We start from the raw sequence: 26,864 nt of genomic DNA on the forward strand, positions 1-26,864 counted from the left end.
AATGGCAGAGCCCTTGCAGATGGGTGCGTGGGTGCGGGTAGTATTCTCAAGACCTCCCCTCACGCTCCTCTGCATACACACAGTCACTGGTGGCACACTGGATGCCATTTTGAGCTTGGTGACAAAGCCACTGGGGGATTGGGGTGAGTTGTACAGGTACTAATGCACTAAGCCCAGGGAGAACTTGCTTCTGACACAACGCTTGTCTCTGGTCCCATCCTAATAATACTGACTTGGCACTTCATTTGGTATCCCAAAAAAAGGGTTTGGGTTTCCCCATAGCCCTAAGACCCTGTTGAAAGACACAGCAATCATTTCCCTAATTCTGGGTACTACTTGAACCATGAGAAATAGAAAAGTACCCTGGCTGTGGAGGCTGGGGCAGAAGTGCAGCATGGAGACCAGACACTGAAACTTTCAGGCATGAGTGGCATAAGTAGCACAAACAGAGAACCAACCACTGAACGGGAACAGCCAAGTCCATCTGTAGACCCATGGACAACACCGCTTCAAAACTGGGGGGATTTGGAATATTCTGGATCTTGGAATTGTGGGTGCTTAACTTATATTATTAATTTTCCTCACTAGTCAGACAAAAATGACTACAAATAACACTACATTGCATGTTTAAAAATAAGTATCTATGGTATGCATTTATTACTTACAATGTAAAAGCAAAATGACCAAAAGCCACTGTGTTTTTTATTCTTGCGAAAAATAAACGATATCACGTATGTTAAGAAGACAAGAGAGGCTCCATAACCAAATGAAAACACAACCTGAAAGTATAAATAATGCCACAGTCAAGATGAAATATCTCAGAAAAGAATTAAGCTCCAAATATTAAATAATATTCTATTGTGCATTCAAGTTTCAAGCATTTTTGTTTTGGTTTATCATACAATAAACATGAAAACAACTGAATTATAAAATAATACGGTTAATAATTATGTTACTTACCACAGCAAACACAATTCGACTTGAAATATAAACGTGATTCATGTTTACAATGTAGAAAATTAGAAATGTGGAAAGTATAATGCCAGTGAGGAGATTAATGTCCAGCAGAGCCTGACCACACCAGTAAGCAGAGGGGTGGAGACCGGAGATCCAGAGCTGGGACTTAGCTTTCCTCTGACGGAAAAACACAGCACAAACATTGGAAAACATTGGTCAATAAGTTAAAGCTCATATTCTGATGTTACTAACAATAACTACACATGCAGTATTTAGGAACCTGAGATCTAGAGAACCAGCTCGAAAGGTGTCCTATTACAATGCTAATTGCTTTATTTTACAGATTTGCAATGGTTTTTTAATTCTCTAAAAATGAGCAGAAAAGCATGCTTCATAATGATGACGTCACTCCGGTCTTCAAAAGAAATGTTATTTTGTGACCTGACAGACAAAATATACTTTCCATTTAGAAAATATTTCCTCAGTTATTGGCTCAGGATAGTAACAGGTTATTTATCTAAATATGATTTGTTTTGTCTAAACAATGATTATATTCAGATACAAATAATATAATACTCCAACTTTCAGAATGCAAAGGGATTTCGTTTTCAGTTTCAATGTCAATGATTTCCTCCTTGGAGTTAGGATCTAATGTAATTAGAAGCATGATAATATTTCTCTTTATAGTTTAGACTAATTAAGTCTCTGAAAAATCATTGTAGTTTTCCTGTAACACTGAAGTAAGTAGTATGTACTTGTAGATTTCTGGCTTGCTAAAAATAATGTTTTACCATGTCATTTTAATATATATTTGAGTGTTTTCCTCAAAGGAAAACATTTTGAATGCACAGTATTAAAACATAATTACTGATATTCCTTGAGTTTCTTTTCATTCAGCCCTCCTCCCATGACCCTCTTCTCTTACTTTATAATCGCTGATGCTGTTCATGGCAAGATAAGGAGAAATGCTGCATGCCAAGAAAAGTAAGAATGTGGAGCCTTCTGGCAGCCCAGTCCAAAACATTAAATAATTCTGCAAATATAAAAGGTATTAGTCAATTTTAAACTGATAAATTGAAAATATATATTTAAAAAATAAACTATTATAAAATATTATTTTTTTGGAATATTAAAATATAAATGTATGTCACAAACATCTATGGGAGAGAAAATATTTTCTGATCATGTAATAAATATATAAATCTTCAGTTATTGAACAGTAAAATCAAATACAATTCAGGACCTATTTGGGGGTATATGCAAAATAATTTAAATCAGGTTCTTGGAGTTACATCTGTACACTTATTTTTACAGCAGTCTTACCTCAGTCAAGAGATGGGAGAAAACTAAATTCTATTGGTGGATATATAGATGAATGAAATATACTATATACTCATGCGATGGAATATTACTCAGATTTCAAAAGAAAAGAATCTTGACAAAAGCTGTGAACATCTGGAGGACATTATGCCAAGTGAAATAAACTTGTCATCAAAAGAGAAATGATGCCTTTATGAACTACCTGAAATATCCAGATTCAGACAGGCAGAGCATAAGTTAAGGGGCAGGGGAATTGCAATACTGAGTCCACACCCAGGCTTTAGTTTTATAAGTTGAAACACTTCTAGAGATTTGGTTTTTACAATAATGTGAATATGATTAATGGTACTGAACTGTACATCTGAAAAGACAAGTTTTGGCTAATTTTATGATATGTGTTTTATCATGACAAAAAAAAATTCAGACATTTTCAGCCTTGATTCACAGGTCATTCGGGCTCACGTGACACATCTTTATCAGCAAACCTAGTGATGGAAGTGTGAGGACTTGCTTGTACTTTCAGCACTACTGATGGAATGAAGCCAAAACTAAACTCAGCACCTTTGACATAAGACAGATTTCCTTTCGCACTGTTTCATTCTATTCCTTCCGACCCTCTTCCAATCTCCCGGCATCCAACAGTTGAAACTTTGAGGGGTGCTGTTGGTATCAACCAGAGAACCATAACTACTTTAAGTGCTTAGAGAAAAAAGTAGCCACAAATTGGTCAAGCGGGTGATGCTCATGCACCAAGGATTGAGTCAGAAGACATTGTCACTTCCGGGTCGACATGCCAAAGGAAGGGCTGGAGAATTTACACTGCTTTGCTAAATGCTTCCTGTTGTCTAAAGTCAGAATTCCGAAAATGCAACCTGTGTGTGTCGGACGCTGTGGCCAGAGAGAGTGACTGGACAAAGTGATGAATCAGGCAGCAGAGTTAGCTGCAGAAATACCCAATCCCCTTTCGAGCCAGTCTGTGCACCACCTATTTAGACAGCAGAGTCCACTGACAAATTAGATTTACAAAATTCTAAAGCCTGATAACAAGCTCTCTCAGTGTCCCCAGTCAGTGTCCTCAACACCCACAGCTGTGCCTGCTCCTGCTCCTGCTCCTGGATAATATTCTTTTCCAAGCCAATATATATGCATACGTTTTAGGACATTGTTTAAAGTGAAAAATTACTGAGAGGTATTCTACCGTAAGTAATCTCTGATAATAATTCAGCAAGCAAGTCATATTCTGTTTGATATAACCTGTTTGAAATGTTGAGACACAAAATAATAATTTTCACAATTAACAACTATGGATTAAGAGAAGGAAGACATAGATTACTTGTCAAATGATTCGTTGTTTACAATAAGGAAACCCAATACTTACATGAGGGTATAGACCTCTCTCAATTCGAATGGATTGTGTGTGATTAAACATCCGAAGTAGCCCGTTGCTGATAATATTCATAAGGATCGGAAAACAGTGCACTCTCTTGGTATTGCACACAACTGAAAATCTATAATCCTTCAAACGAACCAATGAAGTCAAATGTTAATTCTACATCGTCAAGGAATAAAAGTAACATGTTGAAGTTTAAAACACTAGCAATGCCACACACTAGCTTTGGCATCACCTTAACATGCCTTTCTGAGCCTTAACTTCCTTTCTGGGAAAGATGATATTAAATGGGTAGCTAGATGGTTTAATTGAGATGTTACATATTCATATCAGGATCCAGTAAGGTAGTTAGTGAGAATTTAGCATCGATTCAGTGTTACTGATTTTATATCTTTTTGTACTCATTTTCTGACCAGGGATTTTCTTCTTTGCAAAGGAGATACTGCCAGTCTTACAGTAAGCAAGCAAAGATTTCCTGAATAACAGATAAGCTAGGAGTTTATAAAATACTGCTGCCAAAGAAGCCTTTTTCACACTTTAAGAATGTTTAATGTAGTTCAAGCTTATGAAAATGTTTATGTATTCATCAAGAGATTCAATATTGTTTAAATATTTCCAATAGTCCAACCATAAATATGTTAGGAAGGAATTATAAAAATAATAAGTTGCTATGAAAATAAACATGCAAAGGAGCTACAAAACAGAATATTTTTCCACCTTTGCCACAAAGTGAACACAATTAATATAGAATTAATATATAGTATTAATATATAGAATAATGCACATTCTATATAATGAACACACAGAATATATCCTATATAAAATAAATAATATACGGATGTGTAATAGAATTAATTTCAGTAGAACTGAGTTCAATGATACACCTTGAAATAATTCTGCTTTCATTCCCATTATAGCATGAAATAAATAGGGCGCTTGGGTTTATTTGGCCCCTTACTTTCACAATACAAATAAGATTTATGGAGTCTAGGGCCGGTGTTGATGTTGTGGCGCTAGCATCTCACATAGGTGCCAATTTGAGTCTCAGCTGCTCCACTTCCAATCCAGTTCCTTGCTAATGCCATGGGAAGGCAGTGCAGGAGGGCCCAAGTTGTTGAGCCTCTACACCCACATGGGAGACCCAGAAAAAGCTCCTGGCTCCTGGCTTTGCATTGGCCCACCTCCACCCGCTGTGGCCAATGTAAAAGGAAAAAAAAATGACCTATTTAAAACAAAGTAAATGGGTCCAGTATTAACTCTGGTGGCAGAACAAGTTAAGCCACCCCCTGCAACAATGGCATTCAAAATCAGGGCATGGATTCAGGTCCCAGCCAATCTGTTTTTGATTCAGCTCCCCAACACAACATCCTGAAAGGACAGTAGATGGTGGCTCCCATCCTTGAAGGGGAGACGTGGGAGGAGCTTTAAGCTCTTAGATTTGGCTTGCTCCAACCCCAGCTGTTGTCACCATTACAGGAAATGAACCAGCAGATGGATTTTTTTTCTGTCTCTTTCTTTCACTTTGTCTTTCACATAACTAAACAAATCTTTAACAAAGTTCACGTATAAATTGTTTCATAAAAATTTATTTAAATATCACAATGTATTCAATAATGATCCAAGATAATGTCAAGTTGTCTAAATCTAGATGACTTTCTTAAGATTTTAAAACAGTTAATGTAAAGTGCTTTCTCATTTTTTTTTCTTTTGGTCAGAAAAGCAAAACTGAAGAGGCAAAACAAACCTTTTGTTTACCAGAAACTATGATAGCTCCATTGTACGAGAGTTCATAAGTGCCATTTCTGTTTTCAAAATCATCTACTTCTAAAAGTATGTTTTGATGCTTGAGTGACTGTATAAAATCTTCAATATTTGATTCTAGTATGAAATCAATGAGAAGACAGGAAAGTATATTAGATAATAAAAATAAACCCTATAGATGGTATAAAGTAAATATTTATAGCATATTTTGTGAAGGTATAATTCTTTGGGCAGCAAAATAGTAACATTGGCCAATGAAAGAGAAATAACCATCACATTTAGAAAAGCGTACACTATTTAAAATGTGTGTTTACACTGGAGATACTCAGAATCGACTTTATGATTAGACAAAACCCCAAATAAGTTAGAATTTCCTCCCAGGTAGAAAGGGACATGCACAGAGAACATAAGTTTTCCCTATAACCTGGGGAATCCACAGAGCATACAGCATTTCCACAACCAAAAGAGATAGGGAAATACAATATGCCAGCCCTCAGTCTCCAAGGCAGGTGGGGACGTTCATAATAAAAGATAAATTTTAGATATTGAGAAAATAGAAACAGAAAGACAAGAACTCCCAATGTTAAATCTCAAAATATCTGACAACTGAGTACAGGAAAGAAGAGAAATGACAGGTTGTGCGTTGTCGTCAGCTGGCGAGAAGAAGGCAGAGGAGACAGCCTCATGAGGTCAAGAAACAGCTCTGGATCTTGAAAATCAAGTGTGTAATTAGCATTGCTGTCAGTGTTGGGGTGGCAGGGCAAATATGCCTTCCAAAAACCCAGTGGAAAATAAGAACGAGAAATTGAAATGAGAAAGGAGTGTCTTTGTGTAAAGGAAAGACCTCCACAATCCTGAATCACAAATATGTGTGATAACTGAAATGGGTAAGGAACATGTGAATGGAAACTTACTGTGAAAAATGTAAAAAAAATCAGAAACACAATAGATCTGTCTTCAAAGTTTAAACAGTTCAATGACACATCAATTGAGATAACAAAATAAGGCATTTTCTTGAATCCTGCTGTATTTCTATGGAAAGTAAAAGTGGATATCCATGCCAAGTTTACATGCCAATCAGTGTATATTATATTTGTGGCACAGATTAGACTGATGTTACCTGGAAATCTCAGAGTGGGCCAGACAGTATAGAAGTTTGATTTCCTAAGGATAGCTATTTTCTGAGAGAGGTAAATGGGCAGCTTTATTTTATCATAATGTGGGTTAACCCAGGATTCCTCAGGTTTCCTCACCAAACCTATAATTCCCAAGATCAGAGAAAATACACATTGTTCTTTTTTAGTTGTTTTTTGATAAATCAAGCTTACATGTATTATTTTTTTTGTCTTACAATTTTCTTTACCCCACCACATGTACAACTCTACAATAGAAATAACTTATTTCTGTATTTAAATTATTTTGTTGTTGTTCACCTGTGTTATTGATGATCAACAAGCTGGTACGAGGGTCTTGGGGAAGTTGGCCAGGCGAAAGGAAATACAAGTCAGTTTTAAGTTCCCAATCGGTCTTGGTGTTTGTTATAGCTAAAACGATCATTTCCACAATCAAGGGGAACACTGCAATTCCCAATATCAAAAGTCTAAACAATAAAGAAAATCATCACAGGACTCTGTAACAATTCCATCTATTCAGTTTGACAGCCATAATTATGTGTTGAGTATCAAACCTGTAGTGTGCCAGTCATGATTCTAGGTGCTAAAATTCTACAAGTTTTATCTTTGTGTGCTATGGTATTATTACATTAGTATCAATTTAATAAATAATGAAAAAATGTAGAACCTACTTAGCACCATTGTATAGCTATTTCCACTGTTAGCGAAGTTAGCTTTTATCCATTCCCAGGCAGAAATCCTGGCTACCACATTCTAGATCTAATTTCTCTTCTGGTTTGAAGCTCTTTTGAAATTCATTATGTGACAAAAATCATAATGCTCTGATACTCACAGGGTTAAAAGCAGTTTCCTTCCACGTTTGAACTTTAAGAACTGGAGCCATGCTATTGCACAGATCTGCATCCTCCAGAGGCCCATGCCACTCACGGTCTTCTGCATTTCAGGAAAACAAGAGGAAGCTCCTCCCATTTCATTCAGGCTTTCTGAGTCTTTTATTTTCTGCAATTGTTCAAAATCTACACACACACACACACACACACACACGAGTTATTTTTTTCGGGGAAACTATAAATCACATTGCATAAGAAATTAACATTGAAACCAATCAGACATATCTATACAGAGATACAAATGGCTGAATAACCCAGAAAAACATCCTCAACATTGTTTTATCCATAAGTTAATACAAATAACAAACACCATGAAATATCCCTTTACAATCAGTGCAATGTCTGTTATGGAAAGAAACTGGTTGGCAACGCTGTGAAATCTAAATTCATCGTGTCTTGCTTGTGGAAATATAAAGCTCATGCCTTCTTGTGGTATCAGTTTTTTTTTTAAATATTACTAAATTTGTTTTACATTGGTTTTATTTTTACAAGTTATAGGATTTTATTTTATTTTTATCTATAGTTTTTCTTTTCATATTTACAATGACGTACTTACAATTTACTTTCTAATCACAAGCTTAATCATCTAGCAAATAAGCATCCAACAAGTATTAAGTGGAAAAATTTTTGTTTCTCAAGAGTATAATAAGGGCTGTAGACAATAATCAAATCTCGGAATTTTCTCATCTATAATACACTTTTTGTATTCTGTGTTAGCAAAAATCAGGAGAAACATATGGTTTTATTTTTATAAATTGATGCAAAAGAATTATTTAAGCAACAATTTTTAAATAAGGAAAATGTTTTAAAATGTTGGTAACTATGATGCTGAAAAAAAAAAGTAGGTTGTAGTATCTAAACTCAGTGAGGAAATATGCCAAATTTACATCAAAAGAAGATTTTGCCAAAAGAATGATTTTGTTCTGCACATACTTCTAAAAGACATGAAAGTTGCATATGCAGCAACCATATTCTGAAAGATCTCAAGGAATCTCCATTATAATATTCAATAATTAACACTTAAATGACATATATTAAGTTGTAGAGAGGAAGTATCAACAACTTACGTGGGGCAAGTATGACCAGAATCGTATGTGAATCTCACACATATTTCTTAAAAGTGGCATGATTTTAAATAACAGTTACATTTCTCTGAGATCTGATCTCTATCACTTGTAAAATGCTGTCAGGATACCTACTGGGAAGCTTTGCATGAGTAGGAACGTGAAGCATTAAGGAGATATTGAGCCAGGTGTCTGCCATGGGAGACACTCCACAGCAAAGCACTGAGGAGTCCCCACTGAGACTTGTCCGCATAAGGACCTCAGCAGAATTTTGAATACTAGCAAACTTAGAAAACATTTTGATAAGAAATATATGCTCAGACCTCACTCCTCAAATTAGATGTTTTAAAGCTGCGATGAATGTTAGAAGCTGTGAGCCTCCAGGGATAAGAGAAAACTACTGAACTAAGAATGTAATTTTGAAGAGTTTGTTAGACTCCAAAAACGGACCTATGTCCATTCCCATTAATGATGTTGGGAAAGAGTTACTGCCTATCCCAATCAACAACTCAAAATCAGCTTGAGGGGCTGGCATTGTGGCATAGTAGGTCAAGTGACCACCTGTAACGCTACCATCTCATAATGGTGCCAGTTCAAGTCCTGGTTGTGCCCCTTGGGACCTGGCTCCCTGCTAGTGGTCTGAGAAAAGCAACAGAAGATTGTGCAAGTGTTTGGGCCCTCGTGGCCCATGTGGAGACCTGGAAGAAGCTCCTGGAGCCTGGCTTTGGCCAGATCCGGTACTGGCTGTTGGGAGCTCTCTGAGGAGTAAACCAGCTGACAGAAGAGCTCGTCATCTCTCTCTCTCTCTCTCTGTAACTATGGCCTTCAAGTGAAAGAAATACTTTTTTTAAACTGGGAATTAATATTTTTAGTGTGAATCATGTATAGAAATTATGAAAACCAAACTCAATGATCATGTTTTTACCTTGTCTAACAGTGGATCTTCCTTCCAGTTTCATGAAGACTTCACTCAGACTTGGCATGGAAATATCATAACCTATTACACCTTTGCCTAAGCACTGTTCCAGATCACTGAACAGATCTAAGGCAGCAGAAAGGAATAAATATTTGAAATATGACATCAAAAATGGAACCTAGTAAATCAGCATTGTATCTATATGATGATTATTCAAGAAAACCTATGCTTTCTGAATATCAAAGTAATCAAAGAACTTCATTTCACTGACAGCACAGCAGCTTGGTCACCATTTTTCATCTGTGTCTGTCTCCCAGGGTACACTCTGTTTCACTATATCCAGAGGGCTCATCTACTATCTGGAAAAGGTGAGTATACATCATATCATCTCATACCTTGTTTAATGTCTTCAAATGGTCTCTAAATACATTTAAAACAAAAATCAAAGGGAATACCAACTTCCAAAACTCTGTAGGAGCCAGTCTCCACCTATCCACGCAACGCCATCCTCTTTCACCACTTTGCCCCCTCCTTCTCTGTCCCATAGGTATCTTATTTATCCTCTACTTGGAAAGTTTTTGACACTTTTCTTTTCATTACCTTCCCTGATTACTCTGTATCAATCATCATTCTAACTCATTCGGCCTTTATTATTTTATTGTATAACCACAGTACATTGTTTATGTGTTTGATTTTCCGCACCCAGTGGTTTACAAAACCCATGAAGTTAGGGATATATATACATATATGTATATATATATATATATACACTTTATCCACAGTAAACCCGCTTATTAAAAACTTCTGCTCAGGGTTCTTTTGCTGGTTTCAAGAGTATTTAAGCTCTTATTCAAAGTGAATCAAAGGATCAGAAAGGTAACATTCCTAGAAGCATCTACAAAGACTGATAGCAGTAAGTAACCCAACTTCCTCTCTCTGGTGGCGTAAAGCGGATCCCATTTAGCTGTTCTTTTATTTTCCTCCAGTAACGTGACACCTCAACGGCTCATGGAACTAATCTGTCCAATCAAGCAAAGGTCTCTGACTTTCTCCCCTTCTGTGGCTCGTGTATTCATGCCTTGCTGGCGCTTCTGGGGTTGACTGCCAAATGAATGAAGTACACTCAAGTCTTCACCTCAAGTTCTGCTTCTTAAGCAACCCAACATCAGAAAAAAAGTACAAATCCATTATAAAATTAATGTTTTAATAATGTGAGCATTTACCTCCAAGTTTCATCCCATCATAATCATATTTCATTTACCTGGAAGTTTATTTGTCTTTTCCAAGGGCAAAGTATATACCAGCTTTTCTTTGTTTTCGGTTTTCAATTTTGCATCAGGAATGTGATGATTAATGAGCAATATTATTTGTTCAGGATCACATATTTCATTTTTTTGCAAACTAATATTTCAAAGAAAACACAAATAATTTCTATTTTTCACTGCTACCATGAAAGGAAAGCTTTTATAGAACATTTGTTCTTTGAGTACCACCTTATTGAGCTTTATGAAGCAGACAAAATTAACAATAATAAAAACATATAGTTTGTAAGTTTTATGACACATACATAGAAGCTGTATAAATTTAGAATAACTAAGAGTACATAAACAATGTGCAATATAATTTTGTACCAAGTATGAAGATAAACAGAGATGTAAGAAAATTTACAGTAGAGGCCTCTTAACATAATTGCTAAACTAGATGAGGTAACTGTCAGAAATGGACTATGAATCGGGACATTTCATCCTCATCCATATTTAGTTCAGCCATAGCTTTTAACTTAGACATATACGTTCTTATTATACAGAGTTCTCACTACTCTGTGTTACCTGATTTACCCCCTAGCTGCATTAGCTTTTGAATTCATTTGCCTTTGTTCTCTACTAAAAAAGCAAAACATATTGTTACAGGATTATATAAGTTAACAGGAAAATAGAGTAGGAAGAAGGTACAGGTTTAAGCTGCACAGAACTGCTGCCTAGAAAAGCGGCACATGAAGTAATCTGTGAACAGTCAATTTATAATGTTGAAATTTCACCCCATGTCAACATCAGGAATGATTGAAGGAGGTCAGAAAGTAGGAAGAGCATTGGAAAAACACCTGGGAACTCAGGAAAGCAGAGATGATGCATGAGACCACTTCTGCTTCCGCTTCACCAGTGTTGCAAATATCTTTTACAGATTAAAGATTACATATGGGATATCTTAGAGTATACATAAATACATATCTTTACCCAAAGTCTTTACCTTAAGTGATATCCAAGACCCCATTTTCTCTTCAAAAAGACAGAAGAACCTGAACACTTTAATTCCCCGTTTGACATGATCATTTTTCTATCTAAGAGGCAAGTGAAAAAAGATTATTAGGAGTAGTTTATTCTCTCCAGAAAACAAGGATGAGGAACTAACAATTAGCACTTCAGAGACATGATACATGGGGCATAGAACTGAACATTTCCAATTCTGAAACATATTCAGAGTGACACAGTCAGACCTCACTGGTACAGCAGTGGCTAAATCCCTGCCTTGTATCTGCTGGAATCATGTAAGGATGCTGGCTCATGTTCTGGCTCCTTCACTTCCCATCCAGCACCCTGCCTGTAGCCTGGGAAAGCAGTAGAGGATGACTGAAAGCCTTGGGACCCTGCACCCACATGGAAGACCCAGAGAAGCTCCGGCCGTTGTGCCTGCTTGGAGGGAGCCAGCAGATGCAGTATCTTTCTCTCTGTATCTCCCCTCTGTAGATCTGCCTTTCCAATTAAAAGATAAAGTGAAATAAATCCCCTTTAAAAAAGTGATATGCTTAAAATGAACTCATGAGCATCAACATCTATTTTAGCAATCTTCGGGACTTCCTAAAAATTAATCACACAAGTGTGTTCTCTGCTCTGGTTGCTAGAATGAGTGGTTGTTTTTCAATGAAATGTCTACTAGCCATGATCTTCCTGTTTAAAACGTAACGACTGCTAATCTAAAATAAATCATTTTTAGTAGCAGTCCCATGAGGGACCAGTGAGGGATTCTATGGTGGGGGTTGACTTCTGGCATATCAGGCTGCCAGGGAAGGTAGACATTACTGATATGATGGCACTAGGCATACTGATCTGGTTATTGCCACTTTTTTTTTTTCACTTTAACACTGAGATAAACCAAGCGATTACCAGCCAGGAGGTCAGCCTCTTCCATGAGGTGGGTACTGAAGACAATCACATGGTCTTCTCTGCGCTCCCTCAGGAGGCTCCACACGCGATGTCTTGAGAAAGGGTCCAGTTCAGCAGTTGGCTCATCCAAGAGCAACACCTGCAGAGGATGGAGACACAGAAACTGTACCTTGTGAATGTTAACCAGTTCCACATGAACGCACTGGAAAGAATAGAACTGGAGAAAATAATTGTATTTACATAACTGTCTGTCTTTAACACACATGCACAGTTTCAATATGGTAAGCTTTGTCTTTTTTAAAAAAATTACTTTGTTTGCACAAGGTGAACACATTTCACGTATTTCACAATATAGTAGTTATACTTTCCATCCTGCCTACTGTCTTCCTATGTTTCCCAGCTACCCCTTCTTTGTCATTTTTTAAAATGTTTATAATGGCATATTTTCAGTTCATGTCACAATTACAGGCTTAATAATCTGTAAGATAAAGAATTCAATGAATATCAAGCAGAAAAAAAAAATCCCCATTGATCTTCAGGATTGCAAAGATTGCCAAACGTAATCAAATTTTAAAATGAAACTTTCTCTCCTTTTGGATTATATTTTTGTGCTCTGCATATTTGTTATTATGCATTAGGGAAAACACATTTTGGAGTTTTTTTGCAGGGGGAGGGCAGGCAGAAGAGGGACCAGCTTATTTCACTAAGCATAGTGATTTCTAGTTGCATCCATTTTGTTGTATCGTTTTATGGTAGAATTGTATTGCATGGGGTACACAGAAGCACATTTTATCTATCCAGTCACCGGTTGGTAGACAGCTGAAATGATTCCATATCTTAGTGGATTGAGCCATTACCAACACGGACATACAGATGACTCTCTTGTATGCTGCTTTCATTTTGTTAGGTTAAATTCCCAGGAGTGGGATGCTGGGTCTATCTGGTAGACGTATTTTCAGATTTCTGAGGAATCTCTTTACTGTCCCCTATCACGGTAGCAGTAGATTAGGACATCTGCTTTCCTCACGCCCTTGCCAACATACACTGTTTTCAGATTTATGAATGGTAGCTTCTCACTGGAGTGATACATTCCCTCACCGTGGCCTTTATTTGCATTTCCTTGGTGGCTAATGATGCTGAGCATCTTTTCATATGTCTTTTGGCCATTTGCATTCCATCTTTTGAAAACATTTATGTACTTTGCCCATATCTTAATTGGATTGTTTGTTTTATTGTTGGCGAGTTTCTGGAGCCCTTTACAGATTCCAGATATTAATCCTATATAGCTGTATAGCTGGCAAATATTTTCTGCCATTTTGTTGGTTGCCTCTTCACTTCATCAAGGGTTTTCTTGGCAGTGCAGGAACTTCTTAGGTTACAGAAATCCATTTGTCTATTTTTGTTTCAACCACCTGTGCTTCTGGGCTCTTTTCCCAGAAGTTTCTGCCAATGCCAACCTCTTGCGTTGTCCCCGACAATGTTTTCCTCTGCTAAGTTGATGGTGTCAGGCCTTACTTTTGGGTCTTTGAGTTTATCTTTGCTTAATGTGTAAGGTGCTTCTGCATGTGTTGATGTTTTAAGGATTTTCAATCTTCTTTCCTCCCTCTACATAATCTCACTTACTTGAGGATCTCCTAAGATGGCAATGCCAAGAGTCAGGATTCTTTTCTGACCTTCGTTCAAATGTTTAGCAAGGTTATCTTGAACGTCTTGCAAGTCCAATTCCAATAAAATTTGTCGCACCTATATGAGAAAATATGCAAAGCTTAAAATTCAAAATGACTCATTTTATGTAATTTTATCTTTCAGGAAAGCAATAGATTTATTTATAGGAAGGGTCCTCTTTCCTAAATTTTATTCTTAACAGGGGATTCTGTGGTTATGATTTTAAACACGGTTGGTTACACAGATAATCCAAGCATGCCCATCTACCTCTCGTTCCACCTCCTGTGGGTGAATCCCTTTTATGTGAGCAAACAGGCTGAGGTTTTCCTTCACTGTGAGCATGTCAAAGTGAACATTGAATTGAGGGCAAATACCAGTTTTCTTCCTTACTTCCTCCAGGTCTTGCTTTTCAGAGAGATTTTTATTATATATGGTAACTGATCCTAAGAGGAAAAAAATAATTCAGTGATGATGAAATAAGAGGTTAAAGAAACATTCAAGAAATATTCAAGAAACATTGCTATATATTCAAAAATATCTAAGATGATTTGATTTCTTATTAATACTATTCTTTTTAAAAATTATCTATTTGTTTAACTGAAAGGCAAAGCAAAAGTTACAAAGGGCAGGAAAGAGGAAGAAGGAGCAAGAAAAGAAGGGAGAGGGACAGAAAAGAAAGGAAGAATTTTCCATCCACTGGTTCACTCCCTCTTTCTCTCCCCTTCCTGCCCTGTGTAACTTAGAGAGAGGCTTGCATACAACTCTATTTTCCAATATCTTGTCTTATTACTCACCTCGTGTTGGAACAGATAGCCCGTTAAGGATATTCAGCAATGACGATTTGCCAGATCCACTGTGACCCAGAACTGCAGTTATTTGACCCTCATATATGTCAAAGAACAAGCCTAGTTGTAGAATAAAATATTCATGTATAAACAGGAGACAATTAGACAAGAGGACCTTAACACAGAACAAGGTAATTAAGTTGGGTAGCACATGTCTTAATAACTTCAGTCCTTTAAACTACATTGTATCCAATATTTTCCCAATTGTCAAAGTAATAAATTAGAGAACTGAAATATTACCAACAGAATGACATGAATGAAATACACACAATAAACGACAAAATATGTTACTGGCTAAGGACACAGGGACTAATGAAAAGGAATAAAAATCTTACATGGAACAAATATATAAAATAGTGTTTGTTTATCTGAATAAACAGTGAAACCACATTTTCATATTATGATACCATTATTTGGATATTAACAGACTCATAAAATATCTGGAATTTGTATGATATTAACACTGCACAACAGATACTCAAACACAATTATATAAAAGCAATAAATTCTAGTGTTCTGCAGTACAGAGGGGTTAATATAGTTTAAAAACACATAAATTTTATATGCAAACGGAAGACAGGAGTTTGGAGTCTCCATATATAAGTTAACAGCCAGACAGGGTAATGTTAATTACAATGAACTGATCAGTACTTGATATGTTCTCATTGAAATATCACACTCTACCCCACGAACATGTTCAAACGTTGAGTGCTAATCAAAAACATTTGTGGCTTTTAGGAGATGGAAATGTTAACTTATCTGATTTAATCTTCACCTATTCACTATACATATTAAATGATCACACTGTAGCTCATAAACATGAGCAATTGAAATAATAAATGAATAAAGTCAATACAATTATTTCCTTGACATTCTAGTTTTTAAAATTCTTAATTGTGATTAATTGTAAGATTATCAAGTTAAATTGCTTGTATTGTACTTTTTCATTGTTTATGCTTTCAAAGTTTTCATATTTAAAACTTTGAAATCTTTTTCTTTACCTTTTAATGCTTCCACTTTTCCAGATTTTCCATTATATTCCTTTTGAACATTTCTGAGTCTGAAATAATACAAGGGGTGTTTACTTAACCAACACGACAGCTAAAATAGCACAGATAATGAACACTTGTTATGATGACAGCTTCAAAGAGGCTGTTGACACTTCAAGAAGCCTAGTTATTTTCTATGATTACAAGAGTAGCATTAGGAGCTAAAATCTCTGACTGCAAGTTTCTTAAATATTCTACTATACCGTACAAGAACAAACTATAGAAGGAGATTAAAAGGACAAGTACAAAATAGAGGTGGGAGACAAGAGATTGTCATGGAAACAGACAAATGGAACATTAAAAGATAACATTAGATGGGGGTAACCAAAGAACATTTTCCTTTCTAGCAGCAGTGAAAAAAAAAAAAAACAAAAAACAAAACTGGTGATGGTAACAGTGAAACAGTTCAGTTACATCAACAAAGCAAGTTTTTCTTTTTCCCTTTAACAGGTTTACCCCATGCTGTTGGTTAATAATTCCTCAGCCTTGCACTCATACTCAAATATAACTGCCAATGTGACTACCTGATGGCTTCCCTTCCTTGGAACTCAGCAGCTACTGGCTCAAAGCAATCATCAGATGGATGCTCAGGATCTATTTCTTTCTCAGTGTCCTTGCTATCAATCCTTCGGTGTTGGAAATGAGACGACGACTTCAGGCAAAATAATGGAGACTGACGTTGGTCATTTTCATCTAACCAAGAGGCAACAGAGCAACAGATGAGCAGTAGTCATACAAAGAGTAAAGAGGTATTGCTCAGAATAACACAAAATGTCTTGAATGTTTAAATATCATAAAACTCTAATTGCTATCAGTAAGAAAAACTTAATAATAAACAATGAAAACTGAAATAATTAACACATTGTAAAAGTTAAAAATGTAATAGAGCTTCCAACAAGGTTTTAATGAAACATGACCTAGAAAATATTAAAAAGAATGAATAAGTGAGAAAATGAAAAAAATTAAATGATACATAAAAATAATTACATATAAATTGGTAGACCTAAACAGCTACATCATAGGACTACAATGTAAAATAATACTGAAATACATATATTCACCAGCAAGTACATAAATGAAAAATGCATGGAAAAAAATCTATCAATTCAGGACAAGAAATGGCCAAAATTTTTATTTCTCCATATTTTAAAAATTAGTACATGTTATTAAAAACCTTCAAATACAAAGCAGAAATGCTAGAAATGTAGGAACACATAAACACACTTATATATAAATATTCATTAAATATATTTTATATTACATATAAATTGCATATTAGTACATATTTACATAGAAACATATTCTAAAGTACCAAGAGGAAAAATATTCAAAGTAAAAGGATGTATAATTTTACAAAGAAAGAAAGAATACTGAGTCCAATATCTATGAAGGAAGTAGACTTGTGAGTAATTTCGGGCTGTTTGCAAGAAAAAGAACACATAAGTAATTAATACACTGTCATTGCAAAAAAATGTTAAATTCTTGAAAATAATACTGAACAAATATTTACTAGAAAGCAGTTTCATAGAACAATGTTTCAACCATTATAGGAAATAATTTATGTTAGCTTATTTTAACACAAATTCCAAATAGTACTCAACTGAATATTTTTCAGAATATTTGAAAATCAACATTATTTAATCATGTTATAATCCATATTGTAATTGATATGATCCATAATTATCAAACATTTAGAATCATTATTTTATATGCAAATTCCTTCAGATCCTTGAAAGTATGAAGCAGACATGAATAATTTATTTAGTGAAGATAAAAGTGTTTACTCTTCATTTATTAACGAAAAATCCAGTTCTACTCACAGGGTAAGATTTTGTCCAAGTATAATGCCAATATCGAGTAGATAAGACCATCAAAAGCCAATAGGAAAAAAGTTGCTATCATTTTATATGAATCTCCTGAAGGATCAGGAAAAATTACACCATTCATGTTAAATTCTAGTTGGACAATCTAAAAATCAAAGAAAAATAGTTATAAGGGTTAAATTAAAACAACTTAGAATAGCACCAACAATGATTAGGCTTTTTTATATAGGTTTCCCGCGACCCGCGCCCAAGACTCTAAAAGATTGTGCAAATGAAATTATAAGGTAAGTGATTTTGGTGCAAAAATATAAATTCTATACGTAGTTTTTACATAGTATACATTTTCCATTAACTGCACTTAAATTTTTATACAAAATACATTCGTTTTTAATCTGCTTTCCAAAATTTTTTTAAAATATCAAATATTGATAAGGACACAAAGCTATTAGTCAAAATATTTATTTTTTAGTAATGAAAGGAGCTAAAAGAAAATGATAGTTATAAGCAAACAGTATTTAGGGACGAGTGTTGTCAAGCCACCTGTGAAGTATCTGACGAGGCTGTGCTCATCAGTCCTGAGTCTGTTTCTGATCCAGCTTCCTGCTAACATGCCTCAGAGGCAGCAGAGGACCCAGGCACCTAAGCCTCTGCCCCCAGGGCGAGAGATCCAGCTGCAATTCCTGGCTGGGGCTTCATCCTGCCCCAGCCCTGGCTGCTATAGGCATTTGTGGAGTCAACCACAGATTTTTCGATAACATGTTCTGAATAATATCAGATAAATAAAGTAGAAAATACCAAAACCAAAAAGCGATCATTAAAAGCACAGAACTGATTATCCTAAGATTTTTATTTGGCAACACTCTATTCATGGATTCAAGGATGATGAAACAGAGACACAGCCACAGTCCTTTTTTGAAAATGAGCTGAACCCCCACCAGGGACTTCTGTCCCTATTTTCCAGAAACCAGTCAAACCCACTCCTTGACTTGCTCTCCACTGGACCCTCCTGCGCTGCTTTCTAACTACGTGGCTGCAGAAAAGAAGCCCCACTGAGTCTGAACAGCCAGGGAAGAGTTAGCTCAGCCCTGTCCCAGGTTCTGTCCCTTACTGTACAGGCAGACTCAGCTGGTAACTACAGCTGGGTGCTGCTGCGTGCTTGCTCCACTGGCATCTGTCTGCCTTTGTGAATTTTTCTCTGCTATGTTCTGCACCTCCTTCCTAACAAATGGATATTATAAGCACTTGGTAATATGTAAATTTATGTTTTGAGTTATAGTTTATAAACTAAAATATTTTAAAATAGGTTTCTATAGTAATTTTAATAAACTTATGGAATGATTTCAATTGAAGTGAAAAGAAAGATAAATACTTGTGTATAGAAAAACCAAGAAAAAATCTTTCATAGAAATATATCTGAGAATTGGGAATCTGATCAAGTTTTTTTTAACTATTTCAATTTTTTAAGTTAATATTTATTAAAATATCTTAAATTATTTAGTATTCTTTCATTTTCACATCAGTTAATTTTTCTACAATGTGGTGGTAACTTTTTCAAGTTTAACCTTAGAATACAAAGAATTCCTTAGGAATAAAAGATCTTAGTTTGAAAATGGAATTGATTCTGACGGATCACAAAATATCAAGTTCTTTTGAATGTTAATGAATCAATTAACCATACTCTTACCTGACTCATTCCAGCAGTGAAGGCAAAGGGGCTGCAAATACTCAAAATCCACTCCACAGATGACGGAAGCTGTTTATAATACACAGCGAATCCCACACAGCCCCAAAAGAAGGTAAGGAGGAACTCCACTAAATTGGTGAGGGCGGCTTTCTTTAACAATACACTCAGCAGGAATGTTAATGCCACCTGCAAGAGACAAGTTGTTTCTGTGATATATATTTCTGGGTCATCACTGAGAGTACAACAAAAGGCAGGTGTTTGTTATGACATAAATACACATATTTGTTAGTGAATTACTGATGTTAAATTATAATTATTCTGCCCTCCTCTCAAAGAGGATCCTTTGCCCCATTCAAATGCCAGACCTTTTCTTCTGGAGGAATGAACGTAAAAATCTGAAAGAGGAGTGGACGGGGTGGGAATGTAGACTTGGAAAACTGAATGAACTTACCCTGATGTCCTAAGCACGTACCTCCATACACCTTCTGCACAAAACATCCAGAAAGATGAAACAAACTCAAGGCCATCGATCAGAAAAGGAAAGGGGGGTGCATCAGAAGAAAGCAGAATATTGGAAAAAGAGCTATTGTGATTGGCTAGCACCTGGTAGGTCCCCTTTGAGGAAGATGACAGGTCTGTCCCTCAATATCAATGTTAATAATCTAAGTCTTCGATAGTTTTTTTTTAAAGATTTATTTTTATTATTTTTGTATTGGAAAGTCGGATATACAGAGAGGAGAGACAGAGAGGAAGATCTTCCGTCCAATGGTTCACTCCCCAAGTGAGTGCAACGGGCCGATGCTATGCGGATCCAAAGCCAGGAGCCTCTTCCAGGTCTCCCACGCAGGTGCAGGGTCCCAAAGCTTTGGGCTGTCCTCGACTGCTTTCCCGGGCCACAGGGAGCTGGAAGGGAAGCGGGGCTGCCGGGATAGAACCGGCGCCCATATGGGATCCCGGGGGTGCAAGGCGAGGACCTTAACCACTGTGCCACTGCACTGGGCCCCTAGTCTTTGATAGTTTTAACCCAAGAAAATTTTTCTTTTTAATAAGCCAGCTCATTAATCCAGACCCTTATGCCAAAGAGAGGCCCAATTTTACTTGGGCTGACTCATTTTCTCATGCCCACATATATTTTCTCAAACAAACACACACAAAAAATACACAGGCACATGTGAGTGTAGGAACATTGTGGGTTATTAATAATTGCTGCATATAGCAATGATCTAAAGCCAAGAAAATGATAATAAAGAAATGAACTTACCAAAGATAAGCCATATAAGAAGAAGAGTGTGAATATGACTACAAAGCCAGTCATGACTACTATTTGGGTGGATGTTATAATAATTGCAATGATTATGGAACCAAGAAAGATGAAGCCAGCATAAACTAAACCCCAAGAGAGCCTAAACAAAGACAAAAGTTAGTTAACTTGAGCATGAAACATATAAAATATACAAACCATCTAAAGAATAATAACATAATTATTATTCTATATCTGTCACCTAGATTAAAAGCTTAGTATGAATACTATAGAACAGGTTCACTTCAAACCTCTTTCCTGATGACAGTTCTTTTGTCTGTTAAGGTGAGCACTTTTCAAAATACACTGCTTATAATTCTGAAGTGTTTTGAATGCCTTAACTACAGATAACCATGGAGATGATAACAGACACTGGTATAGACACCAACTAATAGGATAAAATGCCACAAGCCGACTCTACAATAGCATGGTAACCTACACAGTGCACCAAGGCTTACATCATCACCTCTGTGTCCATGGACTATACAAACAAGCTTCTCATTTCATATGTAAAACTGTATTGCATCTGTCACTTAATGGGGGTAGCTAAGGTCACAAAACAGATGAATAACTAAACAACGATAAAGCTCCAGGTGCTGTCACTGTCTAGGGCTCTTCCCACTACTTAAAATTTCTGATTAAATTAGAATTGAATGGCTGAAGAATATAACCAAAGTATTAAAACCAGGACCTTGTATCAATATAACCTAGTAGAACATTTTTATGCTCAGCTTATTGGTTATATGATTTGTTCGTAAATTTCATGTCGCTGCCATGATTCAGCATCATTTAGAAACATCAGCTTTTTTGAAAAAGCACACTGTGGTCTGAAGAATCCACTTCCAATCATGAAAGGGAACTATTTCAGGTCAAAATGGGAAAGTCAACATACAGAACAATCATGAATGAGAGACTTAAAGTGGTACTCAGAAGAAGGGACCAGTCTAAGGGGCAAGCTGGGAGAAAATGTTCATAAACTTTGAAAAACCCATTTACTTTTATTGTTCTTTTGCTAAAAGCAAAACAATTTATTTATCACACTTTACTGAGTATTTTGCGGGATGGCTGTATGACACACTGGTTCAGTTGTGTTTGGGATGGTTGCACCTCAGATCGTACTAGTCCCTGGGATTAAGTCACACTTCCAATTCCAATCCAGCTTCTTGCCGATATGCAGATATGTGCGCCCCTGTCTCCTGTGTAAGTCTAGATTGAATTCCAGGCTCTTGTCTTCTAACTGGCCCACTTATATACATACTAAATACACATACTGGTTATATACACACTAAAAATCACTTTCCTTGTAAATAAATCCACATATTAATGCCCAATCATTTTAATTGAGTTACTTAGTTGTTTTGTTTTGTTTTTTTTCTGAGAGACTGAGAGCAAGTAAGCTTTCTTTTGCTAGTTCATTCCCTCAAATGACTGCCATAGCCAGCTGGAGTTGGACTAGGCTTGGACCTGGAGCCAGGAACTGCAACAGGTCTGACACAGGGGTGACTGGGATCCAGAAAGAGGCCGTCCTTGCACCCCAGGTTCTGTGCTAGCATGAAGCTGGAATGAGAAGACTGCACTGGAATCCAACACAGGTCCTCTGGTCCGGATCGTGAGGGTCCAAGCGGTGTCCTCACTGCTTGGCCTGCCTCATCTTCATTTTAATATAGAATTTAATCATGTCTTTCTGGTTCTAGTTACCCAGGCATCCAGTCCCACAAGATACATCCTGGACTGAAAGACCCTGTTTTACAGGGTCTCCTTCTCTCTTCCCTTCTAACAAACCGCACGAGTGTCTGTCAGTACACCTTTTTGTATTTTCCAAAGTTTCTGTGCAAAAATACTCCTCTCCTCCCTTCTTAAAGGCATGTTTTCTGGTTTTCTATTTCATAGTTAACATCTCCTAGATCACAATTTTATTTCAGAGAGCATGTGGCTTGCAAAGGATTTGCCAATCAATGATCTCCTGATTCAGTTTTGGTAGTTCTGATCCACAAGATGTTTTTGGGAAACAGAGAATGTACAGAGTACTCTGTGTGATCTGACATCCAAAAGGGTTGCGTTGCTTTTGGGGCAAGAGAAAAAGGTTGCTTTTTCCTTTCGTCCTTTTCCTATGGTTTTTGTCACTGAAAGTATTGCACAAGTCCCTGCTGGGCCTCTGAGAAATTTACCGCTTGCACAATTTACATTCCTGTCTACCAAACTCATTTACTTGTTATTGGCTAACGTTTTGCACTTCTGGGATATTTCTTTTTGTGATGTAAATATATAGATTTTCAAATGTGTACATAAAGAATATGAGTGGGTATATATATATGCATATATATACATATAAATTATGATGGAATGGGGTGAGATATACATCGAGGCATAAAGCAGTTGTTTCTCTTAAGACTTCATGATAGGTCAGCCTATATGCTATGTTTTGGGCACTTTCTAAAGACTATCTCATTTCATTCCAACATACAGTATTTAGTTGCTCCAAATATATGTACCTGGTGACCAAAACTCTAAACGCTAATTAGCAGCTTTTAAAGATGGTAACAAAAAATCTTCAAAAAGTTCATGGTAATGTTCATTAAGAATGAAATATCTGATTTTCATTTTTTGTATCAAATTAAACTTATTTCTGTTTTCCCATGAGCTTTTGAAGCCCCTCGTGCTTTTTAAATATGGGAGATGGGGGTGGGATCTGCAGGAGGCATTTACGCTGGGCACCTAGCTGGCAACTTTTAGCTTTGACATTCACTGTTTCTGTGGCATTGGATAAGACTCTTAGTCTCTTTGACTTCCATTTATCTTGTTTACAGATTGGAGAGCACTTTCCTGAAGTGGTAGCTTAAAAACATTCAGGACACAGGAAAAGTGCTCAGCACATTATAATCACACCATATTTTTCATGCCCCAATTTAAGAAAGACTAAATAAAAATGCTAAGACAAAAGAAATAAACAGTGTATCAAGTTTAAAACCACGATGTTCAGAACCAGTAACTTTTCCCTCCTTGCTGATTTTCCTGTTTACTGGTTTGCACTACTTGATTTCTTGACTCACCAGAAGGCTGAATCTTGAAGACCCATCATTTTCATCAAATCTTTATACTTTTTTCTCTCTCTTGTAATGTTGATTGTTAGAAAATATATAAATGGGGAAAAATACAGCAAGCTGAAGAAAATAAACAACTCATTTTGAAACACATCTTTAGAAATGAAAGGTGACGTCTTCATATTTGTGGCAGTAACTGACATCAACTCGTCCACCACAGGGTGATCTGTTGTGATCTGGAAAGGGTTGAAACAAACATGATAATTATTTAAAGAGTGAGCATTGAGGGAAATCCGATCAGGTTCTATGATTTGCATTCATTGCAGTTTCCTGACTTTAATATTGTATTGTAGTTATTCAGGATGTTATCAATGGGGAAAACTGAGTAGAAGGTACACAGAATTCCCCCCCTGTATGCTGTTTTTGTAATTGTCATGAACAACGCTTCATTTGTCTAAATATTCGATTCATTATAAAAATGTGAAAGCCTGAGTAGTTATCATTGCTATGGTTTGCTTTATACCCTCTGGAATTCATGCTGACACACAGTCCCCGTTGTGGTAGTATTACAAGTGGGGCCCTCTGGGAAGTGCAGAAGTGATGGTATTAGGGAATTCTAAAAGGACAGCAGGGAAGTGGCTGAGATATTGTTTGTCCCTCCACCCTTCATGCATACTCATGGCACATGTGACATCGGGGGGGAACTGGTCTCCACCAAGCTCCCAATTACAGAGAACTCCATACTCCATCCCACCCTCCAGAACTGGGAAACAGGCTTTCATTCTTTGCAAATAACCCCGTTTCTGATATTTTGTGATAGTAGCACAAACAGACTGAGATAATCATCTTTCATCAAAAGCTTGATGTTTGTCAAGTTAGCTCGTCTTAATTATTAGGTCTTGCAGACTTACTTCTATAATAGCAGCATTCAAGACAGTTTGCAAAGTCACAAATCCTCTAGTCCAATAAGTGATCAAGGAGCATGAAGTCTCTGAATACCCACTCCAGCAATGACCTGTGAACACACACAAACATAACAGCATGAAAGCCATGGGAGAATATGGATCAGAACCCAAGAGAAACCATCTAGAGGCTATTCTACCAGGTGTTACTTTGGGCCATGTAGAAATAGGAAGCAGAGGCCAAGCCACTGTTGGGGATGCCCACATCCCATTTAGGAATGTCAGTTTGAGTGCTTGTAGCTCTGCTTCCCATCTGGCATCCTGTCAATGCACCTTGGGTTGGGGAAGATGATGGCTCAAGTGCTTGGGCCTTTACTCCCAAATCAGGAGACAAATGGGGCCTCCAGCTACTGGCTTCAATCTGGCCCAGCTCCGGATCTTGTGGGTATTTGGTGAGCCCTGCAATGGATAAAATATTTCTGTTTCTTTCTCTTTTCTTTCATATGTGTGTGTTTGTAAGGATGGCCGCATCTTTAACATAGATGAGAATAAACGTTACAAAATGGAAGTTCTCCATAAGGTAGTTTTATCTGTGCAGACCGGAACAGGTGTAGAAAATCTTAGAAAACAAAAAAGGAGAGGAAAGCTAAACCTTTGCTGTGCCCATCCTGGACTCCATTCTGTGCCTCAAAATTCCCAGCATCTCAGTTCCAGAGCATCTTTAGGCTCAAATGCAAGTGGGTTTCTGATTTCTTTACAAAAGGTTTACCAGGCCACCATATATGAAATGTCTGAAATAACCCTTGCAGTCTTCATTCCCAAAGTTTATTTTATTTGCTGACTATACTGTTTACACCCTTCCTTGCCCCTGCCTGAAATGACTTCTGCAGGCAGGATCTATGTTTTCTTCATTTTAACCACAAGACAACTAACAAGTGTAGCTAGCACACTGTGGTGAGCTGATGAAACCAAACAAGGAATTCTATTGTTCACATCAATTTTACTTATCCAAGTGGCTTCCAAATCATTTGTCTCAATTTCTTTCAGCTGCCTCCACTATGGTTTAAGCCACTATCTGTTCATGAAAATATTTCATTGTGTTTTCCCTGCCTGATTTTTTGCAATCCATTCCCTGGGGCTATCCCAGAAACACCACCTTAAATTTGGAAAACTAATCACATCTTTTCCCTGATCAGAGTGCCTCTGTAGCTATACCTTGGTCTAGAATTGTCAGATGCTACAGGATCTATTCTTGAGAATTCCACATTCATCTCTTTTTTAAAAAGGTTTATTTATTTTTATTGAAAGGCAGATATACAGAGAGAGGAAGATCTTCCGTCTGGTGGTTCACTCCCCAAGTGACTGCAATGGCTGGAGCTAAGCCAATCCCACATCCATCTCTTATATTCTTTTTGATAGTCTTTGTTTCCCAATCTACCAATATCCCATTTCACTTCAGGAACTTTACGAACACCTTTCTTTAATACTACGCCTCTATCATCTTATTCCTGTGGATATTTTAAAAATCCCTGTTTGTGAAACACATATTGAAAGAAAAATGGGGAAAGAGGAAGGTATGGAGAGGGAGAAAGAGATTGTTTATTTATCATTTAACTTCTCAAATGGTCCAAGTTCAGGTCCAAGCTGGGCCAGGCCAAAGGCAGGAGTAGAAAAGTCTACCTTTGTCTTCCACCTGGGTGGCAGAGGCTTAAGCATCTGGGACATCTTCTGCTTCCTTCCCAGAGACATTGTTAGAAAGTTGGATCAAAATCAGATAAATCAGGACTCAGATTAATGCTCTCACATTTGATGCCAACACCCCAAGTGGTGATTTAAACCCCTTTGCCACATGCTGGCCTCTTCTTGTGATCTTCAACATCGCTCTGCCAGGTAGGACTGCTCTAATCCCAGCTGATCAGAATCCTCTGGTCCAAGCACCATTCCTTGTGCTTGTCATATTCTG

At 36.9% G+C, this 26,864-nt stretch overlaps 1 protein-coding gene across 1 annotated transcript in view; it reads right to left on the reverse strand.

Annotated features, from left to right (window-relative positions):
- LOC121162519 (ATP-binding cassette sub-family A member 6-like) overlaps positions 1-26,864 on the reverse strand; it is a 46,950-nt gene that overhangs the window by 16,040 nt on the left and 4,046 nt on the right. Inside the window, exons 5-25 of the mRNA XM_040989570.1 lie at positions 24,911-25,014; positions 24,009-24,235; positions 20,920-21,061; positions 19,659-19,844; positions 17,972-18,119; positions 16,676-16,844; positions 16,104-16,162; positions 15,052-15,162; positions 14,525-14,700; positions 14,216-14,335; positions 12,593-12,731; positions 11,679-11,769; positions 10,693-10,832; positions 9,441-9,557; positions 7,394-7,577; positions 6,862-7,028; positions 5,412-5,545; positions 3,656-3,793; positions 1,883-1,990; positions 961-1,134; positions 666-779 (exon numbers count right to left, since the gene is read on the reverse strand). Coding sequence (XP_040845504.1) covers positions 666-779; positions 961-1,134; positions 1,883-1,990; positions 3,656-3,793; positions 5,412-5,545; positions 6,862-7,028; positions 7,394-7,577; positions 9,441-9,557; positions 10,693-10,832; positions 11,679-11,769; positions 12,593-12,731; positions 14,216-14,335; positions 14,525-14,700; positions 15,052-15,162; positions 16,104-16,162; positions 16,676-16,844; positions 17,972-18,119; positions 19,659-19,844; positions 20,920-21,061; positions 24,009-24,235; positions 24,911-25,014 — 2,948 coding nt within the window. The remainder of the gene's footprint in view (positions 1-665; positions 780-960; positions 1,135-1,882; positions 1,991-3,655; positions 3,794-5,411; positions 5,546-6,861; positions 7,029-7,393; positions 7,578-9,440; positions 9,558-10,692; positions 10,833-11,678; positions 11,770-12,592; positions 12,732-14,215; positions 14,336-14,524; positions 14,701-15,051; positions 15,163-16,103; positions 16,163-16,675; positions 16,845-17,971; positions 18,120-19,658; positions 19,845-20,919; positions 21,062-24,008; positions 24,236-24,910; positions 25,015-26,864) is intronic.

Source organism: Ochotona curzoniae, unplaced genomic scaffold (assembly GCF_017591425.1).
Source record: "Ochotona curzoniae isolate NIBS_2020 unplaced genomic scaffold, NIBS_Ocur_1.0 contig_523, whole genome shotgun sequence".
NCBI lineage: Eukaryota > Metazoa > Chordata > Mammalia > Lagomorpha > Ochotonidae > Ochotona > Ochotona curzoniae.